Source organism: Rana temporaria, chromosome 3 (assembly GCF_905171775.1).
Source record: "Rana temporaria chromosome 3, aRanTem1.1, whole genome shotgun sequence".
In the NCBI taxonomy this organism is placed as follows: domain Eukaryota; kingdom Metazoa; phylum Chordata; class Amphibia; order Anura; family Ranidae; genus Rana; species Rana temporaria.
This window is the reverse complement of record NC_053491.1, coordinates 26,176,433-26,202,884: the sequence shown is the minus strand read 5'-3', so window position 1 is coordinate 26,202,884 and position 26,452 is coordinate 26,176,433. Positions and strand designations below refer to the sequence as shown.

At 44.0% G+C, this 26,452-nt stretch overlaps 1 protein-coding gene across 2 annotated transcripts in view; it reads left to right on the top strand.

The window, feature by feature from the left end:
- Positions 1-26,452, top strand: part of MCTP2 (multiple C2 and transmembrane domain containing 2) — a 329,446-nt gene that overhangs the window by 176,190 nt on the left and 126,804 nt on the right. Inside the window, exons 8-9 of one of the 2 annotated variants that reach the window (XM_040342357.1) lie at positions 657-692; positions 25,908-26,072. In XM_040342357.1, coding sequence (XP_040198291.1) covers positions 657-692; positions 25,908-26,072 — 201 coding nt within the window. Of the gene's footprint in view, positions 1-653; positions 693-25,907; positions 26,073-26,452 lie in introns of both variants that reach the window. The other variant, XM_040342356.1, reaches the window with a different exon arrangement.

The following is a 26,452-nucleotide window of genomic DNA, read 5'->3' as shown; positions in this document are numbered from 1 at the left end:
CGAATCCTGTGGAAAAAACGTTTTTTTGTACTTACAGTTTTGGTGTCTTGCGCGGCGACCATCAACGGCCTCATCGGGTCCGGCGTCCTTCTGCGGCTTCGGGTGTCCTCTTCGTCGGGTCCGGCGTCCTTCTGCGGCTTCGGGTGTCCTCTCTGTCGGGTCCGGCGTCCTTCTGCGGCGTCCTCGCGTCCTCCCCGCTCGTTTCCCGCGGCGAGTTTGAATACTGCGCCGACATATACAGAGCGCAGTACACGTGTATTGTCGGCAATGCTCGGCAACTCTCGCGCTGACGTCCAGGACGTGAGCGTGGAAGGAGCCGAGACTGCCCGACTATACCCGAGTGTACTGCGCTCGGTATATGTCGGCGCAGTATTCAAAACTCGGCGCGGGTATCGGCGTATACCGCGCACCCACGATTTTGCCCTGATTTTCAGGGCAAAAAAGTGCGCGGTATACGCCGATAAATACGGTAGTTATTTTATCAAGTCCATACCAAATTGTTTTTTTTTGCTGTGCAGGTTAAATATTGTCTTGCAATTTCTTGTTACGTATGTTGGAGATCATGATTTTTTTTTCTGACTTTTGTTGGCTGGATCTTTACAGTCCACTGAGGTTTTTCTTTTTTTAACTTTCAACGTTTCCTTCTCTTGCAGCAGAGATGGTCGTCGCGAAGAAAACTTGGTGTTTCCAAGGTAAATTTCACATATTGGTGGTGTATAATAGGGAAAATGGTGTTTTTAAAGTGGTAGCCAAGTCCGCTTTGTGGTTTTTACCTACAGGTAAACTTATAGTAAAATGAATATCTCCTCAATGCTATTTTGTCAGTCAGCATTGTCACCGGTGCATATGCCCTGAAAGAACGATATACCCATTCCGTTCCTTCAGAGCCCTGTGCCGTGGCTGTGATGTCATCGTGGCTTAGACATTTAAGCTGCCGGAGCCTGCAAACCCAGAAGGAAGACTGGATGAAGATGGAAGCCCTGCCAGCGTTTTCGGCGCACTACTGAAGGTCTTCGTTCTAAGGTATATATTTCATAATGTGCTACCGTATGCAACGCATACTAGCACATTATGTTATTGCCTTGCAGGGGTTTTTTTTCAGTGCCGTGGTGTACTACTGCTTTTAAGTAAACATTTTTTTTTCTTTTTAATCTATATATTTAAGCTTTATTAATAAATTACTATTGAATTTTTGTACCAGTGGACCTTAAGATATTTCTAGTTAGGGGCTGTGCATCAACTATAAATTAATAAGACCTTTCTCATGTTATTAAAATCTGATGTAAAAAAAAAATAAAAAATTCAGAGAAAAGACCACTTTCTGGCAGAAACGATTTCTGTTGGGCAGAGTTGTGATTGGTTGTTAAGATTGGAAATTTACTATTTGATCAAAACTGGGACATTTGATGGTGTGGGGCCAAATGCACATTTGTTTACTTTCTTGCGGGCTCTTGTATACCTAAAATACTTGTATGCCAAAAATGTACAATATTTTTGTGGCTTAGAGTACAAACTCATCATTTTGGCTGTGCCACGTTCAAGTGGGATTCCAGCTTACAATGCCAGTGGATAGCAATGCCCAGCTGCGATATCTATCCTTACCCTTGTATGTCCGCATGAATATCCACCCTTACCCTAGATATTTATTATCCAGGATAGGTTTCCCTATCCTAGAGGTGTGTCGGTAGGGATATTAACCCCTACTCCAGAGGTGTCTGGGCCGGAATATCCACTCCTACCCTCAAGAAGGTTTGGTAAAAATATCCATCCCTACACTAGAGGTGTTCCAGCAGGGATATCCGTCCTTACTCTAGAGATGTCATAGCAGGGATATCCATCCTCTAGAGCACAGGTGTCAAACACAAGGCCCGCAGGCCGAATCTGGCCCTCCAGGCCATTTCATGTGGCCCTCGCACCTCTCCTGCAGCTGCAGGAGAGCTTGAGCCCTCCTCTGGTCCTCCTCCAGACCCCTACTTTCTGCTTTCAAGCAATGCATCCAGCTTCTTCCCAGCAGCAGCATAAGGAAAGGGTGGCTCTTGACATCTAATGTAAGGGGAGGGGATGCGTTGGACCTCTAATCTTACAACCGCCCCTTTTGAGGACAATCGTAATGCTGATTCGGTCCCCGATGAAATTGAGTTTGACACCCCTGCTCTAGAGGTATCTTAGCAAGAATATCTACTCCTACCCTAAAGGCTTTTTGGTAGGAATATCCACCCCTACATTAGAGATGTCTCTGTATGGCTATCCACTACTACACTAGCGGTATGGGAAATCCACCCCGTCTCTAGAGGCATCTAAGCAGGGAAATCCCACCCCTCCTCTAGAGGTGTCTCCATATGGCTATCTATCCCTACACTAGAAGTGTCTCAGCAGGGAGATCCACCCCTCCTCTAGTGGTGTCTCAGCAGGGAGATCCACCCCTCCTCTAGTGGTGTCTCAGCAGGGAGATCCACCCCTCCTCTAGTGGTGTCTCAGCAGGGAGATCCACCCCTCCTCTAGTGGTGTCTCAGCAGGGAGATTCACCCCTCCTCTAGTGGTGTCTCAGCAGGGAGATTCACCCCTCCTCTAGTGGTGTCTCAGCAGGGAGATTCACCCCTCCTCTAGTGGTGTCTCAGCAGGGAGATCCATTTCTCCTCTAGAGACGCCACTAGAGAAATGCTAGATCTCCTTGCTGTTAAACCAAAGGAATTTTCCCCAGAGCTTAGCAAAATTTGGTGAAATTAGAGGTGTCTAGAGGTGTTTCGGTAGGGAGATCTGCCCTAGAGGTGTCTCAGCAGGGTGATCTACCCCTTCTCTAGTGGTGTTTCAGCAGGGAGATCTACCCCTTCTCTAGTGGTGTCTCAGCAGGGAGATCTACCCCTTCTCTAGAGGTGTCTCTGCAAGGGAGATCTACCCCTTCTCTAGAGGTGTCTCTGCAAGGGAGATCTACCCCTTCTCTAGTGGTGTCTCAGCAAGGGAGATCTACCCCTTCTCTAGAGGTGTCTCAGCAGGGAGATCTACCCCTTCTCTAGTGGTGTCTCAGCAAGGGAGCTCTACCCCTTCTCTAGTGGTGTCTCAGCATAGAGATCTACCCCTTCTCTAGTGGTGTCTCAGCAGGGAGATCTGCCCCTTCTCTAGTGGTGTCTCAGCAGGGAGATCTACCCCTTCTCTAGAGGTGTCTCAGCTGGGAGATCTACCCCTTTAGAGGTGTCTTGGCGGGGAGATCTACCCCTTTTCTAGGTTAGTCTCAGCAGGGAGATCTACCTCTTGGCAAGGATAATTACTCTTTCTCTATGGGTGCTTCAGCAGGCATATCAACCCCTAATCTAGAGGTGCCTGGTAAGCGTACATGAAGAGGTAGAACCAGCAACATCATGTCTCTTCCTGAACAGAATTTTGTGACAATACACATTTTGAATATGGAACAAAATATACATTTTAAATGACTTAATTCTCTGTTAAAGTGAAACTTCACCAAAAGAGGAAGGTATGCTCATCCTCCTCCGTCCCCTCCTCTACTATATTTGAAATTATTATTATTTTTTTTGAGGGTGGGGGGTACCTAGTTAGGCTGGTAGCTGCTTGCACTTCTGCTTGGATCGCCTAGGAGGTGATCCGAGTGGAAGTTCACCTTGCCCAGCCCCGCCACATTCTGGGACACATCACAGGTCCCAGGAGGCTGCGGGACCATTCAAAGGGCACGGCTCATGGATGCACAGTGGGACACCGGCTGTGAAGCCACAAGGAGTCATAGCCGGCTTCCTGAAGTTAACGTGCCGGCGCTAGGGACCTGAAGACCGGTGAAGAACTGGCCCAGGTGAGGAAAGCACTGGATCCATGGACAGGTGAGTGTCTGTTTATTATTTTTTTGGGAATCTGGCTAAAGCCCCTCATTAAGATTGTCGGTAGCATGTTATCCATCTTGGATCTGCAGACCAAAAACGGTCTATATACTGTATATAATGGTAAAACAAATGATTGTCTACATTATTTAAAAATCAAATGGCTGCTAAAATAGAAACGTACATACAAGGATACTTTAGGTGAACGAGCAAGTAAATTGCCATCATATAAATGTATGCAAATTTACCCAATGAATTGAAAAAATTCTACGTATTTGTCTTTGCTATTTACCCTCTTTAGCGTTAGCTGTTACTTTGTGTTAAAGGACGGTTACATTTGTGCACACACAGGCAATTATTGTAATTTTTTTCATACTGATCATTGCCCGTGATAGCCCCATGGGTTATAACAGGCAATTGCTACACATGCACTTGTATGTAATAATGATTGATGACCCACATTTGGAACATTGTGCTACTTTTAGTGACTAATCGCTGTTATATACTACACTCCATTGCTACAGTAAATATCACCTGGATATGATTCTCATGCACACAGTGTAGTTGAGCATAATGGAAAATGTAGTTCCAAAACATCTGGGGTGCCAAGTTGGCCATCACTGCCCTATAGTAGACATGTGCACACTGAAATATTTTGTTTCGTTTTCGGCCGAAAAATAAATTTATTTAGTTACTCCCGAAATTAGTTTTTATTTATTTTGTTTTTCGTTAAAAAAATGCATTCGTCCGAAAATCCAAATTAAGGTCGAATCTGTCATTGAAGGCTTATGGTGTCTGTCGAATGTTCTAAATGTAAAAAAAAAAGAAGATTCGACAGAATCTTAAAAAAAATAAAAATAAATGTTGACTCTTCATGTCTCTCTGTCGCATCTTCATGTCTCTCTATGTCGACTCTTCATGTCTCTCTATGTCGACTCTTCATGTCTCTCTATGTCGAATCTTCATGTCTCTCTATGTCGACTCTTCATGTCTCTCTATGTCGACTCTTCATGTCTCTCTATGTCGAATCTTCATGTCTCTCTATGTCGACTCTTCATGTCTCTCTATGTCGACTCTTCATGTCTCTCTATGTCGAATCTTCATGTCTCTCTATGTAGAATAATATTGGACTAATAGAGTAAAGGTTAGGCACATTCGACCGCAACGAAAACGAAAATAAAGCATTTGTTTATGTCGGATCTTTCGTTTTTTTTGTTTTCTGTGCTTTCGTTATCGTTTGTTAAAACGATAACGAAAATACCTGAAATTCAGACGAAAATGCCTTCGGACGAAAACGAATCCACATGTCTACCCTATAGTGTGTACTTGCCTTTAACTAAAGCACCCAGTGTGATTTCAGTCTCCTCTCTCATTCCTCTGCTATCTGCATGAGCCACTTTTATGCCGATACCAGACAATCCTGAGAAATTGCCCCACTCGTCCCTCCAGGACACAGCAGTTGATTGACAGCCTCAGCTGTGCATGTTTTCCTATGAGACGGTGTAGAGGTGGGTGTGTCCATTTCCTCTAACTCCGCTCCCTGCTCTATGCTATGCAGTTTGTGACATCGGATTTCCACCTCCTGCCTTTTGGAGCTCAGAAATGCTGCCTAAATAATGTGCTTTGAATGGCTGTAAAGGAGAGAGTGCTGCAGATATACAGGTGCAACTTATGTACGAAGATTTGTTTCGTCTGTGTATCACTGAGGCCTGTCGCTTAACTGGATATATGTATGAGTTTACGAACCACTTTAATTGATGAATGTTATAAAATATGGCATCATAATTAAGCAATTTGCATAAAAGATGTTCAAAAGAAATAGGCCTGTGGCAGAGGCTCAGTTAGGTAGATTCAGTAAGAGTTAGGCCGACTTATCAGTAGATAAGCCGGCCTAACTCGGAATCTACGCCGACGTATGTTTAAGCGTATGCTCAAACAGAGATACGCTTAAACATATCTAAAATACGACGGCTTGCGTCGTCCTATCTTAGATTGCAATTTTTCGGATGGCCGCTAGGTGGCGCTTCCATTGCGGTCGGCGTAGATTATGTAAATGAGTTTGTACGCCGATTCACGAACGTACGCCCGGCCGCCGCAGTCGATTTACGCCGTTTCCGTAAAGGCCTTAGGAGGCCTAAAGTTATTCCACCTATTAGGTGGAATAACAATGTTAAAGTATGGCCGCCGTTCCCGCCGCGAGATTCGAAATTTTAACGTCGTTTGCGTAAGTCGTCCGCGAATCGGGATTTACGTCGTTTACATCCACGTCGAAATCAATAGGCCCGTGCGGCGTACGTAACCACAATGCACACTGGGAAATGTATTCGCTCGGCGCATGCACAGTGACCTAAAAACGTCAAAACCGTGAGGTCGAGCCTCATTACCATTAAACAGGGCTTTCCCCCCCAACCCATTTGAATTAGGCGCCCTTACGCCCGCCGCATTTACACTACGCCGCCCTAAGTAAGGAGGCAAGTACTTTGTGAATCATGTACTTGCCTCTTACTTAAGGCGGCGTAGTGTAAACACGCTAGGCTACGCCGACCTAGTTTTGCGCGCCCCTACCTGAATCTACCCAAGTTTATTCCTAAATAAGTGACATAAATAAAATCTGAAATGTTATTGAAGAGTTAAGATTACCGGAAATGTTTCAGTGTAGCGGTGATCATGGATGGTATTCAGTAGTAACCCACTAGAGAAGTGTGACCCTTCGAGTAATAGTCTGTCTGGGTTTAGGAAATCAGACAGTGTTTGTGCAATCTGCTCTCTGGAGTCCAAATTAGCGAACGGTCTGCCTTTCCATACCATTGCTTGTCTTCCTTCTTCTTTTTTTTCTTTTTTTTTGACTACAGAAAGTTGTTAATAACCTAGATAAAAGTGCATCGTGCTGGCAGGTCAATCCATTCCCAAGGCTCTGGCTAACATCTCGGCATCCCACTAATAACATGCAAGCAATGCTGGAGTTTGATGACTTCTTAACTAATGGATAAAGGTTGTTTTGCTGCTTCTAGGCCTGAAATGTTGAGTCGGGGAAATATTCACCATATGGCACTTGGGTCAGTACCAAAAACCGCATTGACACGGGCAGCGCCAATACTGAAAACCGTCACTTTGTAACTTTTCTTTCCTTTTTACCTGACCACTGCTAGACACTTGTGGGTAAGTCAGAAGCGGAACAGAGGTGAATGGGTATTGCAGATATGCAGAGGGCAGTCAGAAGGGTTTTTGAAGCTTGGGTAACTACCAGTCATCATCATTTTTCTCCAAAGTTCTCCATTGTTGGAATGCACAGTCTTATGGGAGTTTTGCGCAAAGACAATTTTCGAACGATTATACCTCTAATGTAAAAAAAAAAAAAAAAAATACCTCTAATGTTAGCTCACATTAACCACTTAAAGCGGTTGTAAACCCGTATGAACATTTTTTTTTTATCCTCCTGTAAGGGAAAAGTCATAGAAGAAGGAAAATCACCGCTCAAGGTGGGTCTGCTATAGGGTCATACACAGGTGTAGGATTCCAAGGGTGCTGGCAGTGCACTAGGCAAGCATTGGCGTAAAATGAAGGATGGATGGCCGCACTCCAAACCAAACAGGTTGTCTTTATTTAAACGAACAGCAAAAACATACCAGATCACAGCAACAGAAACAGGAGGATAACTGACGTTTCGCACTGACTTGGTGCTTATTCATGGTTGTAAACCCGCATGAACATTTTTTTTTTTTTATCCTCCTGTAAGGGAAAAGTCATAATGAGCTAATATGCACCGCATACTGGCTGATTATGAAATACTTACCTCGGAACGAGGTGTGTAGTCACTTACCTGGTTCACGCCGAGCGAGATTTCATCTTGCCTCGGCGTGTCTTCCGGGTATCGCCGCTCCAGCGCTGTGATTGGCTGGAGCGGCGATGACGTCACTCCCGCGCGAGATTTAAAACTCGGCAAGGTCCGGCGGCTGCTGGTCCTTTCGCCGTAGATCCCCCCTGCGCATGCGCTGTAGGTCTGACGTCATCGATCGAGTCTCCCTATATAAGGGATCACTTGATCGATGCAGCCGCCACAGTAAAGCACAGGGAAGCCTGGTTTACATACGGCTCTCCCCGTTCTTCAGCTCCGGGGAGCGATCGCGAGGGGGGGGCGGCTAGAAACGAATAGCCGCCCCCCTCATCCCGGATCGCTCCCAGACGATTTCCGACCGCCGCATGTACCGGGGGGGGTCCCGATCGGATCCCCAACCCACGTCTAGGCAGGGACGTACGGGTACGTCCATCTGCCTGTATGTGCCATTCGGTGGACGTATATGTACATGCGGCGGTCGTTAAGTGGTTAAAGTAGAACTAAAGGCAAAACTTTTTGTTTTCCATTTTGGAAAAGGATGGTTTTTTTTTTGCTATCTGTGTTCCATTGGGGAGGCTTTGCATCCTGTCCCATAACAAAACAGGAAGTAAAAGGAAATCCCTCCATAGAGCGGGAGTCCCTGGTTGTCACCAGAAGATTTTCCCTGTACCTCTGTTCTGGTGACAGCCCAAAATAAGGAATTTCATTTCTGTTTCAGTCTTGGTGATAATGGTGTGAGGGTTGTAACAAACGTAATGCAAAAGTTCAAGCGGGAGTGTAACGTTTTCTGGCATCAGTAGGAGTAAACATCACCATTATTGGTATTAGGGGGCGTAATAGTGCCCCATCATTGGTATCATTGGGAGGAATAGCGCCCCATTGTTGGTGTCGGTGGGAGAAAAAGTGCCCCATAGTTGATGTCAGTTGCCAGAATAGTGTCTCATATCAGTGGGAGATATAGTGCCCTAAGGGCCAGGTAAAGGTAAGCAAAGGGCAACTGTTTGGAGACTACTGCTCTATAGTAACTCGTCTTCCTTTTTTTTCTTTTTTTCTTTTTCTTCCTTCTTTTTTTTCTTTCTTTCTTTTTCTTCCTTTTTTTTTCTTTCTTTCTTTTTCTTCCTTCTTTCTTTTTTTTCTTTCTTTTTTTTCTTTCTTTCTTTTTCTTCCTTTCTTTTCTTTCTTTTCTTTCTTTTCTTTCTTTCTCTTCTTTTCTCTTCTCTCTTTCTTTTCTTTCTTTTTCTTTCTTTTTCTTTCTTTCTTTCTTTCTTTCTTTCTTTCTTTCTTTCTTTCTTTCTTTCTTTCTTTCTTTCTTTCTTTCTTTCTTTCTTTTCTTTTCTTTTCTTTTCTTTTCTTTTCTTTCTTTCTTTCCTTTCTTTTTTCTTTTTTCTTTCTTTCTTTTCTTTTTCTTTCTTTCTTTTCTTTTTCTTTCTTTTCTTTCCCCATCAGTTGCCGCTACTTTGCCCCATCAGATGTTGCCAGTGTGCCCATCAGTTGCCGCTACCGCGATCAATCAAATGCCGCTACCGCGCTCCATCACATGCTGCCCGGCACCTGTCTCGCAGCGGGCCAGCGGCCGTGTCCTGCACGTCGTCCATTTATTTTTCTGTCCTTTCTCCGGCATCCAATTACAGCGCCTGACGTTTCAGCCAATTAGGTAACAGGTAAAAGACCCCCCGGGAACATGATTGGCTGAGAGGCAGTTCAGTGTTGGCAAAGAGAATTCCTTCGCTTTGCTAATTCACAGCTGAGTGAACAGCAAATGCCCAGCATGGCTCCCGCTGTTCTCCTTTTTGGGCACCTATTAGAGCCGTTGGCTCTAATCAGTTGCTTCCAAAAAACACCCCACCGCTGAAATTCAGACCCCCGGTGCCCCAAAAAAGGGGCCGGACACCTGAGTAGGGGGTGTCAGTGGCGACTATAGATTAACGCATTGCATGAATCTATCTATGGTGATAGAACGGTGCCAGAAGAGAGGGGGCGGCGCCCATGCGTCCCTTATGGATGCACCGCCACTGCATAGTTACATAGTAGGTGAGGTTGAAAAAAGTTTCAAGTCCTAGGTGGCGCTTCCATTGCGGTCGGCATAGAATATGTAAATGAGGAGATACGTCGATTCACGAACGTACGCCCGGCCGACGCAGTACTTTTACGCCGTTTACGTAAGAGATAGACCACGTAAAGTTAGAGCTGGGCCCTAGTTGGAATAGTAATGTCAAGTATGGCCGCTGTTCCCACTTCGAAATTCGATTTTTTTACGTTTGCGTAAGTCGTCCGTGAATCGGGATTTACGTCGTTTACGTCCACGTCAAAATCAATATGCCCGTGCGGCGTACGTATCCGCAATGCACACTGGGTAATGTAGGCGCCCGGCGCATGCGCATTAACTAAACGACATAAAAAACGTGAGGTCAAGCCTTATTACCATTAGACACGCCTCCCTAACACAGATTTGAATTCTGCGCCCTTACGCCCGCCCGCTTTAGGCCCCGTACACACGGGAGGATTTATCCGCGGATACGGACCGTTTCCACGGATAAATCCTCTCCAGGATTTGCGCGGATTTTGATGCAATGGAGTGTACTCACCATCGAATCGAAATCCGCGCCAAAATCCTCTGGCGATGACGTGTCGCGCCGTCGCCGCGATGATGACGCGGCGACGTGCGCGACGCAGTCATATAAGGAATTCCACGCATGCGTCGAATCATTACGACGCATGCGGGGGATCCCTTTGGACGGATTGATCCGGTGAGTCTATACAGACCAGCGGATCAATCCGTTGGGATGGATTCCAGCGGATAGATTTGAAGACATATCTTCAAATATTTATCTGCTGGAAATCCATCGCATGGGAGAAAAATCCGCGGAAACAGATCCGCTGGATTGTACACACCATAGAATCTATCCGCTGAAACCCATTCGCTGGGATTTTTCAGCGGATGGATTCTATTGTGTGTATGGGGCCTTAGGCTACGCCGCCGTATATTAGCAGGCAAGTACATTGAGAATCATTACTTGCCTAGCTAACTTACGGCAGCGTAGCCTAAACACGCTAAGCTACGCCGCCGTAACTTTAGTCCATTGTACCTGAATCTACCTATTAGTGTTAGTGGGTGTCCTGACTCTCCTGTAGTCAAAGGGAGGGGGCGAGCACGACACTCCACACCAGGGAGAAAGCCTTGCATTACTGTGTGGAGTTACAGACAGAAGAACAGGAAGTGAGGATTTCTCAGAAGAAATAAGGACATTTAAAAGCAAAATAGAAGGATGAGGTAAGTGAAGGAGGACTGCACTAAGGGAAAGGAAGCTATTTGGGAAACAAAATTGTACCTTTACAACCCCTTTAAGTCACCTTTTGGCCATATTTTTTGCTTTCGCACAATTTCATGCATTACGATGAACTGACCAGCAGAGGGTAGCAAAGCCTAACCTGAGCTAGCGTGCGTTACACAGCGTCTTCCTGCCGAGCGGGGTTTACAGCGTTTGAATGTATGGCAATTTAACTCGGTAAGGAATTTCCCATAATGCTTTAGAAAAACCTGACAAACAGTTGTATGCTTTAGTTTATTGATTCTGCTACTGTGCTAAAACAGCAGCACATCAATAACCATCTTTAGTTAGAAAACCCTGGGCTGTAGAGGAGTGCGAGCAGTTAGGAAAACAGCGCCGAGGCAAGAGCGGAAAAAATGTGAGCGTGGGGAATACTGGTTTCACGGGAGAGATGAGAGGCTGAGGAAATACAGCAAGAGAAATTATATGCTGTACAGGCCTCTCATGCATCAATGGCAGCAGAAGGAGGTAAAAAGAAACCGTCTCTTAGGGGAATGGACTTCAAAGACATAAAACGGTGTTATAAAAAGAGGCCTAATGGCTTTCAGGTCTTGCTGGTATTGCACCTTTCCGTCATTATAATTCGCTTAAACATTGCAACAAGAATATTTACCTGGAACATTAAATACGCGTTCCGAAACGGCGTTGTGCAAACTCTACTGCGTTACGCTGTAATTCCTTAAAGACGTTATTTAAGAACAACGTAAAGCACAATTATGCCCAATAAACCCAAGAACCTGCAGTAGACTGACCGTGCTGAAAGCTGGCATGAGGAGCCGGCCTGTTTTATTAGGGATCAGATGAAAATTGTGCTATAAAATGTGTACTAAATATTTCTTACTGTCTATAGGCACAAATTTCCACTCCACTTCTGTTGAGAAAAATAATAATAATCTCCTCTGGGCAATCCACTGTATGTACATTGCAAACACTATACATATACATTTTCTGTTATGGAGAAAAAAACTGCTAATTTTACTATCCCCTTGCAAGACTGAGTCTTAAATGGAGTGTCTGGTTCATTATACTCACCTGGTGCACTTTCAGTGTTCTAGGAAAGTTACAGTGTTGGCATCCCTTTAGAAGTAATTCCTTTTTTTTTTGTGTTTCACCTCCTCACCACCTGTTTTCAAGGAGTTGTAAAGGCAGAAGATGTTTTATCTTAAAGTGGAGTTCCACCCATAAATATAACATTACATCAGTAGTTTTAAAAAAAATGTCATTAGTCCTTGAAGACATTTTTTTTTTTTTTTTTAGATGCCTTCAAAGTGTTGTTGCTAGGCAGAATAGTTAATCTTCCCTCTTCATGCACCTAGGTGGTTAAGCTTCACCGCACAGACTCCTGGGAATGTAGTGGGTGTAACTTTCCAGGAGTCTGTGCACTCCCCTGTCTCGAAGAATCATGTGACTTGGACAGTACAGGTGCTGAAGCCTGATCTGAAGACTATTACATTGCTTGTGCAGCACTGAGCATGTGCGAGATCTGCAAGGCTGAAATCCAGAAAGTCATACAGTCTGGCTTCATGATGCCCACACTTAAGATGGCCCCAGTCAATTTCTATTTTATAAAGTGTCTAAATGCTGTAACAACCTAACAAAACGGACCTTAGTTTACAGACTAACTTTACTAGAATACATTAAGCTTGTGTATTACAGGGGTATTTATATTTAAAAAGTGAAATTGTGGCCGGAACTCCGCTTTAATGCATTCTATGCATTAAAGCCGAGTTCCAGGCTTTTCTTTTTGTTTATTGTAAGTCAGCAGCTACAAAAAGTGTAGCTGCTGACTTTTAATAAACAGACACTTACCTGCCCCACGGTCCAGCGATGCGGCCACCCGGAGCGTCACTTCTCTATGCAAGCGCTGTCATAGCCACTATGGCCACCCGGCCGTGACAGCTTTGGGCTTCACGGCCGGGCATGCGCGAGTGACGCTGCGCTCTCCCAGTTGACAGACAATCTTCTGGGACCTGTCACATGTCCTAGAAGATTGCATAGAGGAAGGGGCCGCCTAGGAGAAGAGGAGGGAGGAGTCACCTAGGCAGCCCATAGGTGGAAGGAGGACGTGGGACAGAAAGTCGCACTCAAAACGAAGCACCCACTTCCACCCCCCCCCCAAAAAATACATGCCAAATCTGGCATGTAAGGGGGCTAGGAGTGCCGTATCTGAGATACTTTACGCCCCGCCTAAAAATACTCCAATGTATCTGAATCCGGGCCAGTGTCTTTTTTTATAATGCATTGAGTGTCTCATAGACCATATGGGTCGTATTCTCTTTCACTTTTCTCATAGGCCTTAACCTCCTATTTCATTTTTATATACATTTTGGGTTCTGATCATTCCTCCTCTTTGTAAAAGTCTCTTGTATTCTTTTTTTTTTTTTTTTTCTCCAACCAAGACGAAGGTGAGGGGGTCACAATATGATTAATTAGGTTAGATTGTTAGGGAGCCCATGTGAAAGGTTGAAAACATGTAAGTATTAATCCATAAGGTCACCATTTTACAACATTTGGACGTAATGTAGTTTTGTAACACTGTGAGCTTTTGAAAGAAGATAACCTGAGAAACCAGGATGTTAAAGTGGATGTCACAATGTAGAGTATAAGATTCCCTATCATCTGTGCCCAGTCTTGCCACACAGAGTTAATCCAGCGCTGAGCAATCCTCTTTTAATGTTCAGTGAAAATTAACAGACTTTCAGATAAAAACTTGCCAAATTATAAAGTCCGTTTCTCTGTTCTTGCTTTGTTTTACAGGTTATTTACATATCTAGAGCTTGGACATGTTTATCATATGTTATGTTTATCATAATATGAGGTGATCCAAAGTTCATTGTATATTACCAGGATATGTAAATAACCTGTAACACAAAGCAAGAACAGAGAAACAGACTTTATAATTTATAAGTTTTTATCTGGAATTCTGTTAATTTTCACTGAACATTAAAAGAGGATTGCTCAGAGCTAGATTAACTCTGTGTGGCAAGACTGGGCACAGATGATAGAAAATCTTATTCTCTACATTGTGACATCAAAAACAACAATTTTTTTGGGGGTTTACATCCACTTTAACCTCCTATTTTATAATTTTATAATCATTTTTGGTTACGGTCATTCCTCCTTTTTGACAAATTTTTTTCCCAGCCAAGGAGAAGGTGGGGGGTGTGGGAGGGTCATTCCTATAACAAGGGATCAGCACAATCATTATTCAAGTATAACTAAAGGCAAAAAAAAAAGTTGTTCGTTTTGGAAAGAGTGGAGAGTGATTAGAACACCTGTCAGTTTTTGTTGCTGTCTGTGCCCCCATTAGGGAGATTTGTCCTGTTTAGCATTGAAAGTAAAAAAAAAAAATCACACATTTTGGGTTGCCCCAAGAAAAGTAATAGAGGGGAAAACTTCCAATGAGGACACTAGTTCTTGTGACCTAGTGGTCTCCAAAGGATTTCCTTATTTTGCAGGGATTTTCTCTCGCTTGTTTTATCCAACGGACAGAAAGGCTAACCTCTTCCATAGGGCACGGATGGCAAAAGAAAAAAAACAAAAAAAAACAACAGGGGTTATATAACCCTCCTTTATGCTTTTCAAATGGAAAAAAAGTTTTTCCAATTGTTTTTCTTAGAGGTTAGAGTGTTATGTAGTCCATCTGAAAGGTAGGAAGCATATAGGTAACAATCCATGGGCGTATGTACAGGGGTCACAATTGCAATCTGGCTCCATGCTTCAGGAGGCCCATGCATCCCCCCTATATGCCTGGATAGCATGTATAGCAACCGATCCCTCCATGTACCTGCTGAATGCCTGCTTTTCCTCCTCTCCCTCCCACAGACTTTCAGCGGTTGCAGGAGGGAAATGGAGGGCATTGGTTCCTCCACATGCCACTCCCGCTGCCTCCCTATTGCTGCCTGTATGCTTTACTGGACCTTCCTTGCAGTGCTGCTGCGTTTCCCTCAAAGCCCCTCAATTGGGGTCCTAAAAAATATGTAAAAAAAAATAAAATATTAATACATTGGGAAAAATTTAAATAAAATGTTAAAAATATACAACAACAAAAATTAAAACAGTAGTAAGAAGAGTCAGCAAAACTGTAATTCCTGAAGTGTCGTTAATTGGTACATCGGTGACAATAAAACAATAATGCTGACGTGTTTAGGCAATAGCCTAAGTCATAGCTAGTTTGAAACAGATATGGCAAAATATATATATACTCACATACACATATGAAAACTCCACCTCTACATAATTGGCCTATCAGGTTAGTTTCACCGAAAATTAACATATTTAATTGATACCACTAATTATTCAAGTGGTTGGTGACTACACCTGTTTTTAGCCAGCAAGGGGGAGAGGAAAGAAAGGCAATATAAAAAGTTATTTTGTTGAGCCTAAAAACAAAAATTAAAAACAGACAACAGTGACGGAACTACCACGGTAGCAAAGTTTGCACTTGCGACTGGGCTCTGGCATTCCGCCACCGTGGGGGGACCCCAAGACGGCAGGAAGGTGGACCATAATAAAGGGCCCTAGGATCAGTAGGAAGGACCCTGGTCAGAGGCCGGGGGGGGGGGGGAGGGCCTTCATGGTTTCTTGATCCGGGGTCCTGAAGGTTAAAGTTGGGCCTCTGCATTGACCCATGAGGTCCTGTTATCACGGAATTTGGACATAGTGTCGTTTTGGAACTCTTTGAACATAACTGGGAGAAACCAGGGCTTTAACCTTCATTTTTCAATTTTACAATAATTTCTGATTCTGATCATTGTTTCTTTTTGCAAAATTCTTTTTTTTCTTTGTTTTTGTATGAAATTAAAATTGTCAAGTCTTAGGCTCCATGCACACTGAAGCTGATAAAAGCTTGAAAAAAACACCAGTAGCTTTGCAGGGAGCCTTTCAAAGTTTTTTTTAGCATTTTTGCAATGGCTTTAATCAGCGTTTTTGAGTGTAGCTTTTTTCTTTTTTTTTTTCAATGGATAAAAAAACGCAAAAAAAATGCTGGCGCCAGTGTTTTTCAGCGTTTTTTTGCGTTTTTCAGCGCTTTGCGTTTTTTAGCGTTTTGAACGCAAATTTCGGGCGTTCAGAAAAAAGCCAATAAACTACAAAGCTCATTAACACTAAAAACCGCCCAGGTGTGCATGGGCACATAGGCTAACATAGAGTTCAGTTTATGGGATTTAAAAAGTAAAGCCAAAACGCCAATAAACTGCAGTTTATCAGCTTCAGTGTGCATGGAGCCTTATGATTTTGTTATAACTTGCATTTAAAAACATTGTAAAGGAATAGAAAGAGGAAAGAACATATAAAAAGTGCAATCAGAAACTTTTTCGCTGTAATGACATCAGTAAAAACTTTTGGTTGGCTGTTGCATACTACCACACTCCGTCTGCCCAGAGAAATCTGTTTGACATTGTAATAAAAGCTCTATGGCCGGCAAGCAGTGAAGGGGTTATACTGGAACTGTTGTAGGATCATGTCTGCAATATAGGTCAGATATTGGTGTCTTTTTTGAGACAAATGAACGTAAGCAGCAGATGAGGAAGAAGGGGGAGCTGTGCGGAATAACATGGAGAGCATCACTTCAAACATGTCTGCGGTAAATGCTGAAATGTTCAAAGTACGACAGAGAAAGATAAAGCCTTTGATGGGAAGTGGATGTTTCCCAGGGACATTACAAGCAGTAATCCAGATGTTCTGCTGTAATGCAATGAGTGTCCGTGGATAGATGCCGAGCTCAGCCAAGTACAGCCTGCTGTAGACCCGAGCCCTCCACTCCCATGCTGTTCCGCCATATGGAAGTAATCTCCAGTCCCCTTTTAATAGCCAGCATTGGATTCCATTTTCACAAGGCTCGCACAGCTAAGTGGAGCTGTTTTATGGACAACTTAGATAGAAGCGCTTCCAAGATAAACAGTCGGCCTGAAATTAGGACATACCAAGCCGCAGAATTATTTTAGGACATATTTCATAGTCAAGCTGCCATTTCACTGCAGCAGCTGCCAGACTGTAGGATGCGTCTTTGATCCGTGCAGGACAACGCTCCCAATCACATTAGACAATTTACAGAAAACGGGGAGTGCGCACAAAAAATGGCATGCTTTCTGACTTTCAGATATTTTCTTGGAACTGATCCTTAAATCTTTTGGTCCTTTTTTTCTTTTTATTCTTCTTTCGATCATTTGTGGCAAGTAAGGGTGACTTGATTTTAAAAAAAAAAGCATTCAGTTGTTTTGAGGCCACACTTTGGCATTTATCTGATTTGGTTCGCTCCTATTCCATTGTAATGTATGCAGGAAAATAACGGGGCTTTCTTTTGATCCGTTTGACAATAACATTTTGGGAATGCAACTTTAGGCAAACAGCTACAGTCAGGGCCGATCCGCCCTATAGGCCCACTATGCAAGCCGCTTAGGGCCCCGCAAAGCTGTGAAGGGCCCCCCAAATTACTAGAGGTCCCGCCTGGTGAGAAGTAATTTTCGCCCCCCTCACCCCGCTTCTCAACTCGCTGGCTGCATGGGAGAAGAGGTAAGAAGTCCGCACCCCCTGCTTCTCAATTTAATGTAAGATGTAATTTCCAACAGCAGAACACCCCCTACCCCCGCTTCTCAACTTTCTTTAACCACTTCAGATCCACGCTATTGACAAAAGGCGTCAACAGCGCGGCTCTCAAGTGCCGGGAGGACGTCTTTGGATGTCTTTTTAAAAGCATTACCATTACCACTGGGTGGCGCGCAGCGGGTAAACACTGTCCCGGCGCATCGCTGGGGAGCCGATGCGTGTACCTGGCGGCCGCGATGTCCGCCGGGTACACGCGATTGTCGGGAACACAGCAGGGACGTGGAGCTCTGTGTATAAACACAGAGCTCCACGTACTGTCAGAGGAGAGGAGACCGATCTGTGTCCCTTGTACATAGGGACACAGCATCGGTCACCTCCCCCAGTCAGTCCCCTCCCCCCACACAGTTATAACACACCCAGGATACACATTTAACCCCTTCCTCACCCCCTAGTGTTAACCCCTTCACTGCCAGTCACATGTATACAGTAATTAGTGCATTTTTATAGCACTGATCGCTGTATAAATGTAAATGGTCCCAAATTTGTGTCAAAAGTGTCCGATGTGTCTGCCGCAATATCGCAGTCCCAATAAAAATCGCAGATCGCCGCCATTACTAGTAAAAAAAAAAAAAATCATAATTCTGTCCCCTATTGCGCTATAACTTTTGCGCAAACCAGTCGCTTATTGCTTTTTTTTTTACAAAAATATGTAGAAAAATACGTATCGGCCTTAACTGAGAAAAAAAAAATTAAAAAAAAAAAAAAAAAATTGGATATTTATTATAGCAACAAGTAAAAAATATATATTTTTTTTAAATTGTCGCTCTTTTTTTGTTTATAACACAACAAATAAAAAACGCAGAGGTGATCAAATACCACCAAAATAAAGCTCTATTTGTGGGGAAAAAGGACGTCAATTTTGTTTGGGAGCCACATCGCAAATGTCAGTTAAAGCGACGCAGTGCCGGAAGCTGAAATTTCACCTGGGAACGAAGGGGGTTTATGTGCCCAGTAAGCAAGTGGTTAATGTGACATGTCACTGTCGTCGGCGCCCCCCGCTTCTTATTTTTAATGTGCCATGTAATTTTGCTTGGGGCCCCAGGGAGGTCAGGATTGGCACTGGCTACAGTAAATACCTAATTAAACTGTAGGCATGCAGGTTTTACCTGCAAATGAATATGCAGTATTGTTGAGCCATTTGATGGCGCCACACTGCACTGCAGAGTCAGGCAGGTGACATGCTTTTACTTTTTTAGAAGAGCAGAATCTTGTATCTCATTCTTTTTTTGCTCTGGTGATAATCTGGTGCTTTTCTCCCATCTTTAAAACTCATGGAGAAAATGAACCATGGAAAGCGCATCTCGCTAAAAGTGGGCGTGGTTAAATGACTCTGTTGGGTGTGGCTTGATAGTCTGAGCCTACTCACATATACACCACACATGTACAGTGGGGCAAAAAGTATTTAGTCAGCCACCAATTGTGCAAGTTCTCCCACTTAAAAAGATGAGAGGCCTGTAATTGTCATCATAGGTATTCCTCAACTATGAGAGACAAAATGTGGAAACAAATCCAGACAATCACATTTTCTGATTTGGAAAGAATGTATTTGCAAATTATGGTGGAAATAATTATTTGGTCTCCTCTACAAACAAGCAAGATTTCTGTCTCTCACAGACCTGTATCTTCGTCTTTAAGAGGCTCCTCCTCCTCCACTCATTACCTGTGCTAATGGCACCTGTTTGAACTTGTTATCAGTATAGCGCTACCCCCGAAGGAGCCGCTGATTAGATTTGGGATCGGCGTATTTAAGTTACCTCCGTGATGTGTCCAGGGGTAGGATAGTGATGAGCGCAGTAACAGAATGTCCAGACTGTTGGTTGACGTTTTCAATGCTTTATTTCTGATCCAACACGACCAACAGTCAACTTGGGGTAGACAGGTTAGATTGGTGAAAAGAGAATAAACTTCACAGATTCTGGCCATGGATAGAAGAAGCAGTCCTGCCTCCAAATAATTTCACCTGTCATGTCGCCACTCCAGCCGGAGTGGGTAAAGTGCCCCTGGACAGGCCCCTCTCACAGGCCTGGCAGCCAGAGCGTCGCTTATAGCTTTTAAGGGAGGAATAGGTCTCTGCCACAGACCCAGCTCTATTGAGCTTTAGGATTGGAAAGGACCTCTGCCACAGGCCCGGTGTATCAAGAGCGTGATTGGTAGAGCGAATCCTCCCCGTCAATGATTAGTCTAAATCTCCCTCAGGTAGACCTTGTGTCCTTGAGTCGCCGACTGACAGTTTGCAGCATACAACCTGTCGGTGTCCAGCCACCCAGATCCCCAATGGTTCGCCTGCGCCCTGTTGGATCACCTGCCTCCGGGTTCACCTCAGACCGACTCCCCATCGAACAGCACAACTCGCTTGGGATCTTCTTGGTGAGGGATGGGGAACCCAGTCAATCACTGGGGTCCCTTTGCAGCATCAGTTGCTCCGGGCCATGAGAGCCCAGAGTCAGGAACTCCGCGTAGCACGTGCGCCCGGGCCTGGTAGGCCATATCGCCGGGGCCCGTGATGTGCGCACACCCTAAAGGTGGGTGCCGCACCTGGAACCAGGAACCCGCGAAGAACCCAGAGTAATGGCCTCCGCCACAGAAATACCCCTTCCCAGCATGCTCTGTGAGGGAAAACTCCTCTAATTGGCTGCTGGGAAGAAGCGGCTCCGCCTGGACCCCTCTGGCGCCACCTGTCATCCAGAGATGAAACGGCATCTCCGAACACAGAATGACCCACAGAACAGTTCAGGGTTGGCGACAGCCAAATTTGAATATATCAACATGGATGAGAGCAAGTAAATCTCTCATCCCACTAAATTTACCGATAGCACCTGTACTGATAAGTACACAGGCGCTACATCAGTATAAAAGACACCTGTCCACAACCTCAGTTACACTCCAAACTCCACTATGGTGAAGACCAAAGAGCTGTCGAAGGACACCAGAAACAAAATTGTAGATCTTCACCAGGCTGGGAAGACTGAATCTGCAATAGGCAAGCAGCTTGGTGTGAAGAAATCAACTGTGGGAGCAATAATTAGAAAATGGAAGACATACAAGACCACTGATAATCTCCCTCGATCTGGGGCTCCACGCAAGATCTCACCCCGTGGGGGCAAAATGATCACAAGAACACTAAGCAAAAATCCCAGAACCACACGGGGGGGCCTAGTGAATGACCTGCAGAGGGCTGGGACCAACGTAACAAAGGCTACCATCAGTAACACACTACGCCGCCAGGGACTCAGATCCTGCGGTGCCAGACGTGTCCCCCTGCTTAAGCCATTACCTGTGTGGGCCCGTCTAAGGTTTGCTAGAGAGCATTTGGATGATCCAGAAGAGGATTGGGAGAATGTCATGGTCAGATGAAACCAAAGTAGAACTGTTTGGTAGAAACACAACTCGTCATGTTTGGACGAGAGAGAATGCGAGAGAGTTGCAACCAAAGAACACCATACCTACTGTGAAGCATGGGGAGGCAACATCATGCTTTGGGGCTGTTTCTCTGCAAAGGGAACAGGACGACTAAGCCGTGTACGTGAAAGAATGAATGCGGCCATGAATTGTGAGATTTTGAGTGCAAACCTTCTCCCATCAGCAAGGGCATTGAAGATGAAATGTGGCTGGGTCTTTCAGCATGACAATGATCCCAAACATGGGATCCAAGTTGTGACTTCCTGGGGAATTGCAGCTGGCTTCCCACTGTGCATATGCATATGGGCATGTAATGTTTCCCAGGAGGCTGTGGGTGGCTGCGAATGGGGCTGGAGAAGGACTGCAGAAGTGGGAGTGGGTACTCATGAAAATTGGTACCTGCTTCTGCCCCAAAAACAAAAATTACCTACAACTTGGTTACAGACTTGGGGTGGGGGGCGCAATCAGCAGTACTCCACTTCAGAGTGAAGTTCTGCTTTCAAATAGTTGGGGGTTACATAACAGACAAAAACTGATAATACACTAAACACTGTGGTCAGGAATATGTAATGTACAGCACAGCTTATAGAGTGCCGCAATCAGGGCTATATAACATAAATCACAGTATGCATAGTGTTAGGGCTGCAACTAACGATTATTTTCATGATCGATTAGTTGGCCGATTATTGTTTCGATTAATCGGATAATAGCCTTAAAAAAAAAAAATTGCTTTTTTTTTTTTTGGGGCCAATTTGTTGTTGGGCAGATTACAAAACGCAAATTGCCGCAAAAACACATTACATACTTTTCTGCAGCTCCTCCATTGAAGTATATTGAACCAAAAAAAAAAAAAATGGCACCGTTTTGCGTTAAAAAGTCCTTGCCCTTTCAAAATACGCAGCTGCTTAAAAAAAATCATGGATGTCAACGTGTCCCATAGGAAAACATGTAACTGAACTATAGTGTGTTTCTGCAAAAAGCACCAAAAAACTGAGGTGTGACCCCCGGCCTGAGATGTTTAGTAACATAATGGGATTAAAAAAACAAAAATAAGTAGAAAAAGAGCAAATAATCGCTGTAAGGGGTTCATTTTTTTTACTGTGGGACAGTGAAAGTAATATTTACAGTAGCGATTTGCTTTTTTGTACTAATAAAAGGATAATTTTTGTTTTTTAACCCCATTATGTTACTGGCCGATTAATCCAGGGTTTGACAAATTTGCTTGGAATCTAGGAGCCAGCTAAAAAAGTTAGGAGCCAGAAAACGCACCCCGTCCCGACGAGCTTGCGCGCAGAAGCGAACACATACGTGAGCAGCGCCTGCATATGTTAACGGTGTTCAAACCACACATGTGAGGTATCGCCGCGATTAGTAGAGTGAGAGCAATAATTCTAGCCCTAGTCCTCCTCTGTAACTCAAAACATGCAACCTGTAGATTTTTTTAAACGTCGCCTATGAAGATTTTAAAGGGTAAAAGTTTGTCGGCATTCCACGAGCGGACGCAATTTTGAAGCGTGACATGTTGGGTATGAATTTACTCGCCGTAACATTATCTTTCATAATATTAAAAAAAATGGGGATAACTTTACGGTTGTCTTATTTTTTAATTAAAAAAAGTGTAATTTTTTCCCAAAAAAGTCTGCTTGTAAGACCGCTGCGCAAATATGGCGTGACAGAAAGTATTGCAACGATCGCCATTTTATTTTATAGGGTGTTAGGGTAAAAAATATATATAATGTTTGGGGGTTCTAATTAGAGGGAAGAAGATGGCAGTGAAAAATAGTGAAAAATGACATTAGAATTGCTGTTTAACTTGTAATGCTTAACTTGTAATACCAACGGCCACCACCAGATGGCGCCAGCTCACACATCTGGTGGTAATAACTTGTAATACCAACGGCTCACCACCAGATGGCGCCAGCACCAGCCCACCTTCCAAGCCAAGTCGCCAGGACACCATTTCTAGTCGCCATGGCGACCTGGCGCCCGGGAATTGTCGAGCCCTCGATTAATCGATTATGAAAACTGTAATCGGTTAGTTGTCGATTAATCGATTAGTTGTTTCGGCCCTACATAGTGTAGCAGGAATATGTAATGTAGAATATAGCATATAGAATGCAGAGGTCAGGAGTAGAGCACATAGCATAAGATACAGAGTGCAAAGATCAGGAGTAGGCGTATGTAATATACCCCCTCCTGATTGTCATAGATTTTACTATGTATATATCTCTATATACTAGCCCTGAAGAAGGGGGGACAATTCCCCCGAAATGCCTTGGATTTTTTTCCCCCAATAAATAACTATAAATCTCATCAAGTGAGACCTTTCTCCTTTCGGACATTGGGCGCTGCTCTCCAATCACCCATCTTTATCAATACAGACACTCAGAATCCGTAAATTGGTTAGAGCATTGGAAGATCGATTAGAACCTTCAAGCAGCAAGAAAGCCTTGATGCTTTTCGTGCTATGATGGCGCATATTCACAAAGCTCATGGCTAAGCACTTGGCGCAAACAACCATCAAGGTTTTCTTGCTGCTGTAATGTGCTTATCAGAATAAAGTCTCCAAGCACTCTACTCCAGTTCATTGACTGATTGGCTTGTATGGCGCTGGTTGCAGTTCTTCTGACTTAAAGCAGAACTAAACTCTCACAATCAGTGTGAACTATTCCTAATCCTTATGCTGCTAGATAGGGGGGTAATGGTATATTCTATTATATTTACTTTTTAAACTTTTATTTTATTTTTATTATTCAGTTTGGGGTAGATTCACATACAAATAGATCGGCGCAGCGTATGTGAGATACGCTACGCTGCTGTAACTTACATTAGGCCGGTTCGAATCCCCAAAGAATTTGCGCCGTAAGTTACGGCGGCGTAGTGTATCTCAAACGGCATAACAGCGCGGAATTCAAATCGGCGATTAGGGGGCGTGTTTAGGGGGTGTCCCCGCGCCGAATGAACTGCGCATGCGCCGTCCCTAAATTTCCCGCCGTGCATTGCGCTAAATGACGTCGCAAGGACTTACGTATATTCCGATTCACGGACGACTTGTGCAAAAAAAAATGTTTTAATTAAACGCGGGAACGACAGCCATACTTAACATGGCAAGTCTAACTATACGCGACGAAATAGCAGCTTTAACTATACGCCGGAAAAAGCCGAGCCACCCAGCGGACGCCGAAGAATTGCATCTTCGATCCGAAGGCGTACGAAGACGTACACCTGTCGGATCTAACCCAGAAGCCGTCGTATCTTGTTTTGAGGATTCAAAACAACGATACGACGCGGGAAATTTGAAAGTACGCCGGCGTATCAGTAGATACACCAGTGTACTCGCTCTGTGGATCTACGACCTAGTTTCTGGCCTAAGCCAAAATTATGTAATACTTATGTAATACCTCCCATGAATACAGTTGTCTTCATGGGGGGGAAGGGAGAAACTTTCTCAGCTAAGCACGCCCTCTTGCCTGTATTCCTGAGTTAGTGGCAGGTGGATTCCAGGAAGTAAATGCTACATGAATCACCTGCACTTACTCAAGATAAAGAGAATAGGTTTGGGACTTTAAATGAGGCATATGAAAAACATACACCTCCATCCCTGTTTGGTAGAAGAAGGGCGGGTTTTGGGACTTTGAATGAGATGCGTTTTTAAGCAATAAGTAAGTATAAATAAAGTTGTTTACATAATAACCAGGCTCAAACTTACCACCCAAACAGCAAACCAAATTCAACTGTCTAACTGTGTGCATTAAAAACAGAGGATTGGTTGCACGCATTTGCAAATACATGGTTAAGCTGCAGGCCTCGCTAAGGCTCTCTGTGTACTGCAGTCCTAACTAAAGTCTCCTCAAAAGAGGCACATAAATGCTGATGAGTAGATAGAGGGCAGGTGACTATCTACTCATCAGCATTTATGTGCCTCTATTGAGGAGACGTTAAAAGTTTAGTTAGGACTGCAGTACACAGAGAGCCTTGGCGAGGCCTGCAGCTTAACCATGTATTTGCAAATGCGTGCAACCAATCCTCTGTTTTTAATGCACACAGTTAAATTTGGTTTGCTGTTTGGGTGGTAAGTTTGAGCCTGGTTATTATGTAAACAACCTTATTTATACTTATTGCTTAAAACGCATCTCATTCAAAGTCCCAAAACCCCCCCCCCCTTCTTCGCACTTACTCAAGATGGCCTCCGCTAGAAATGCTAGGGGGTGTTTTTCAAAAGGATTTTTCAACAAAATAAAGCATGAAGACCTGGATGGGTGAGTTTGCTTTGAATAATTTTAATGAATTAAATATCATTTTTAGTTTATGGTGCTCGGATACAGTGCCCCTCTTTTCTCAATGTGTTTAGGTAGGTTCCTACCAGGGGTCAAGTCCTGGCGGAAAAAGTGTGGGAACTCCCACCCAAGATCCACTCCCCCACCAAAAAAAAAAAAAAATGATACGCTCATATGCATAATTACTAAACCTCAAGTTCTTTCTAAATCCCGCGATAACTCGCGGCAGACCTCCGCAGTGTCTCCTGGGAACAATGACAAAAGCTCCCAGGAGACATTGCGGCATCGAAGAAGTGACGGAATACCCGCACACTACCCGATGAATCCATATACAGGAAGCGGCCAGTAGCATAAAGGATTACTAAGGTTCGCTTGCCCCTGCCCCTGAGAGTGACTTGAGCTGGGCATCGCCGCTTAGTGAAGAATTGGCTCGGGTGGCTCGTCTGCTCGAGGATGCTCTAGTCCTGCAAAGGGAACTGAGTTCCTGCTGTGAAAAAAGTGCAGGAACTCCGTTCCCGCAGGACTTGAGCCCTGGTTCCTACCCATGAAAGTTTCCCATAAGCTGTATGCTTTTCTAAGGAATACATCTGTGTACTTGGTGTACATCCAGTTAATTATAATTACTGTTTCTCACCAGGCAACCTCTATGCAGTGCCTGCAGTTGTCCGAGTCACTGAAAAAGAGCCAGCTCTGGAATGGAACGGTCAGCATTACATTGCTGGAAGGGATTAATCTGCCGGATGGAAGTGCCTGTGATTCTTTTGTAAGGTTCAGGCTCGGAGATCAGAAGTACAGAAGCAAGGTATATTTCATAGCTCATATTCCATAATGTACTGTGTGTTTGTTGATAATTTATTATATACAATGCACATTGCTCTGTTAAAATACCAATTAGCACATTGCTAATTGCTAGATGCACCTTGAAATATCAAAATCTACGACATCCACCTGTGTGAATGAACATATGTAATGAAAATGGAAGTGTAAAGAGACAATCTTCTAAACCATATCCCTATTATAAAGCCTGGTAACTTACTGATGAAACACGAAGAAGGGAGAGGTCCATCTAAGGATTAAATCAACTAGCCCCAACATACAGGGAATCTGTATTGTACCATTTACAGACATTATATTACAAGTTGTAGTTACACTGAATTACCACTAGATGTCAGCCCAAAAACA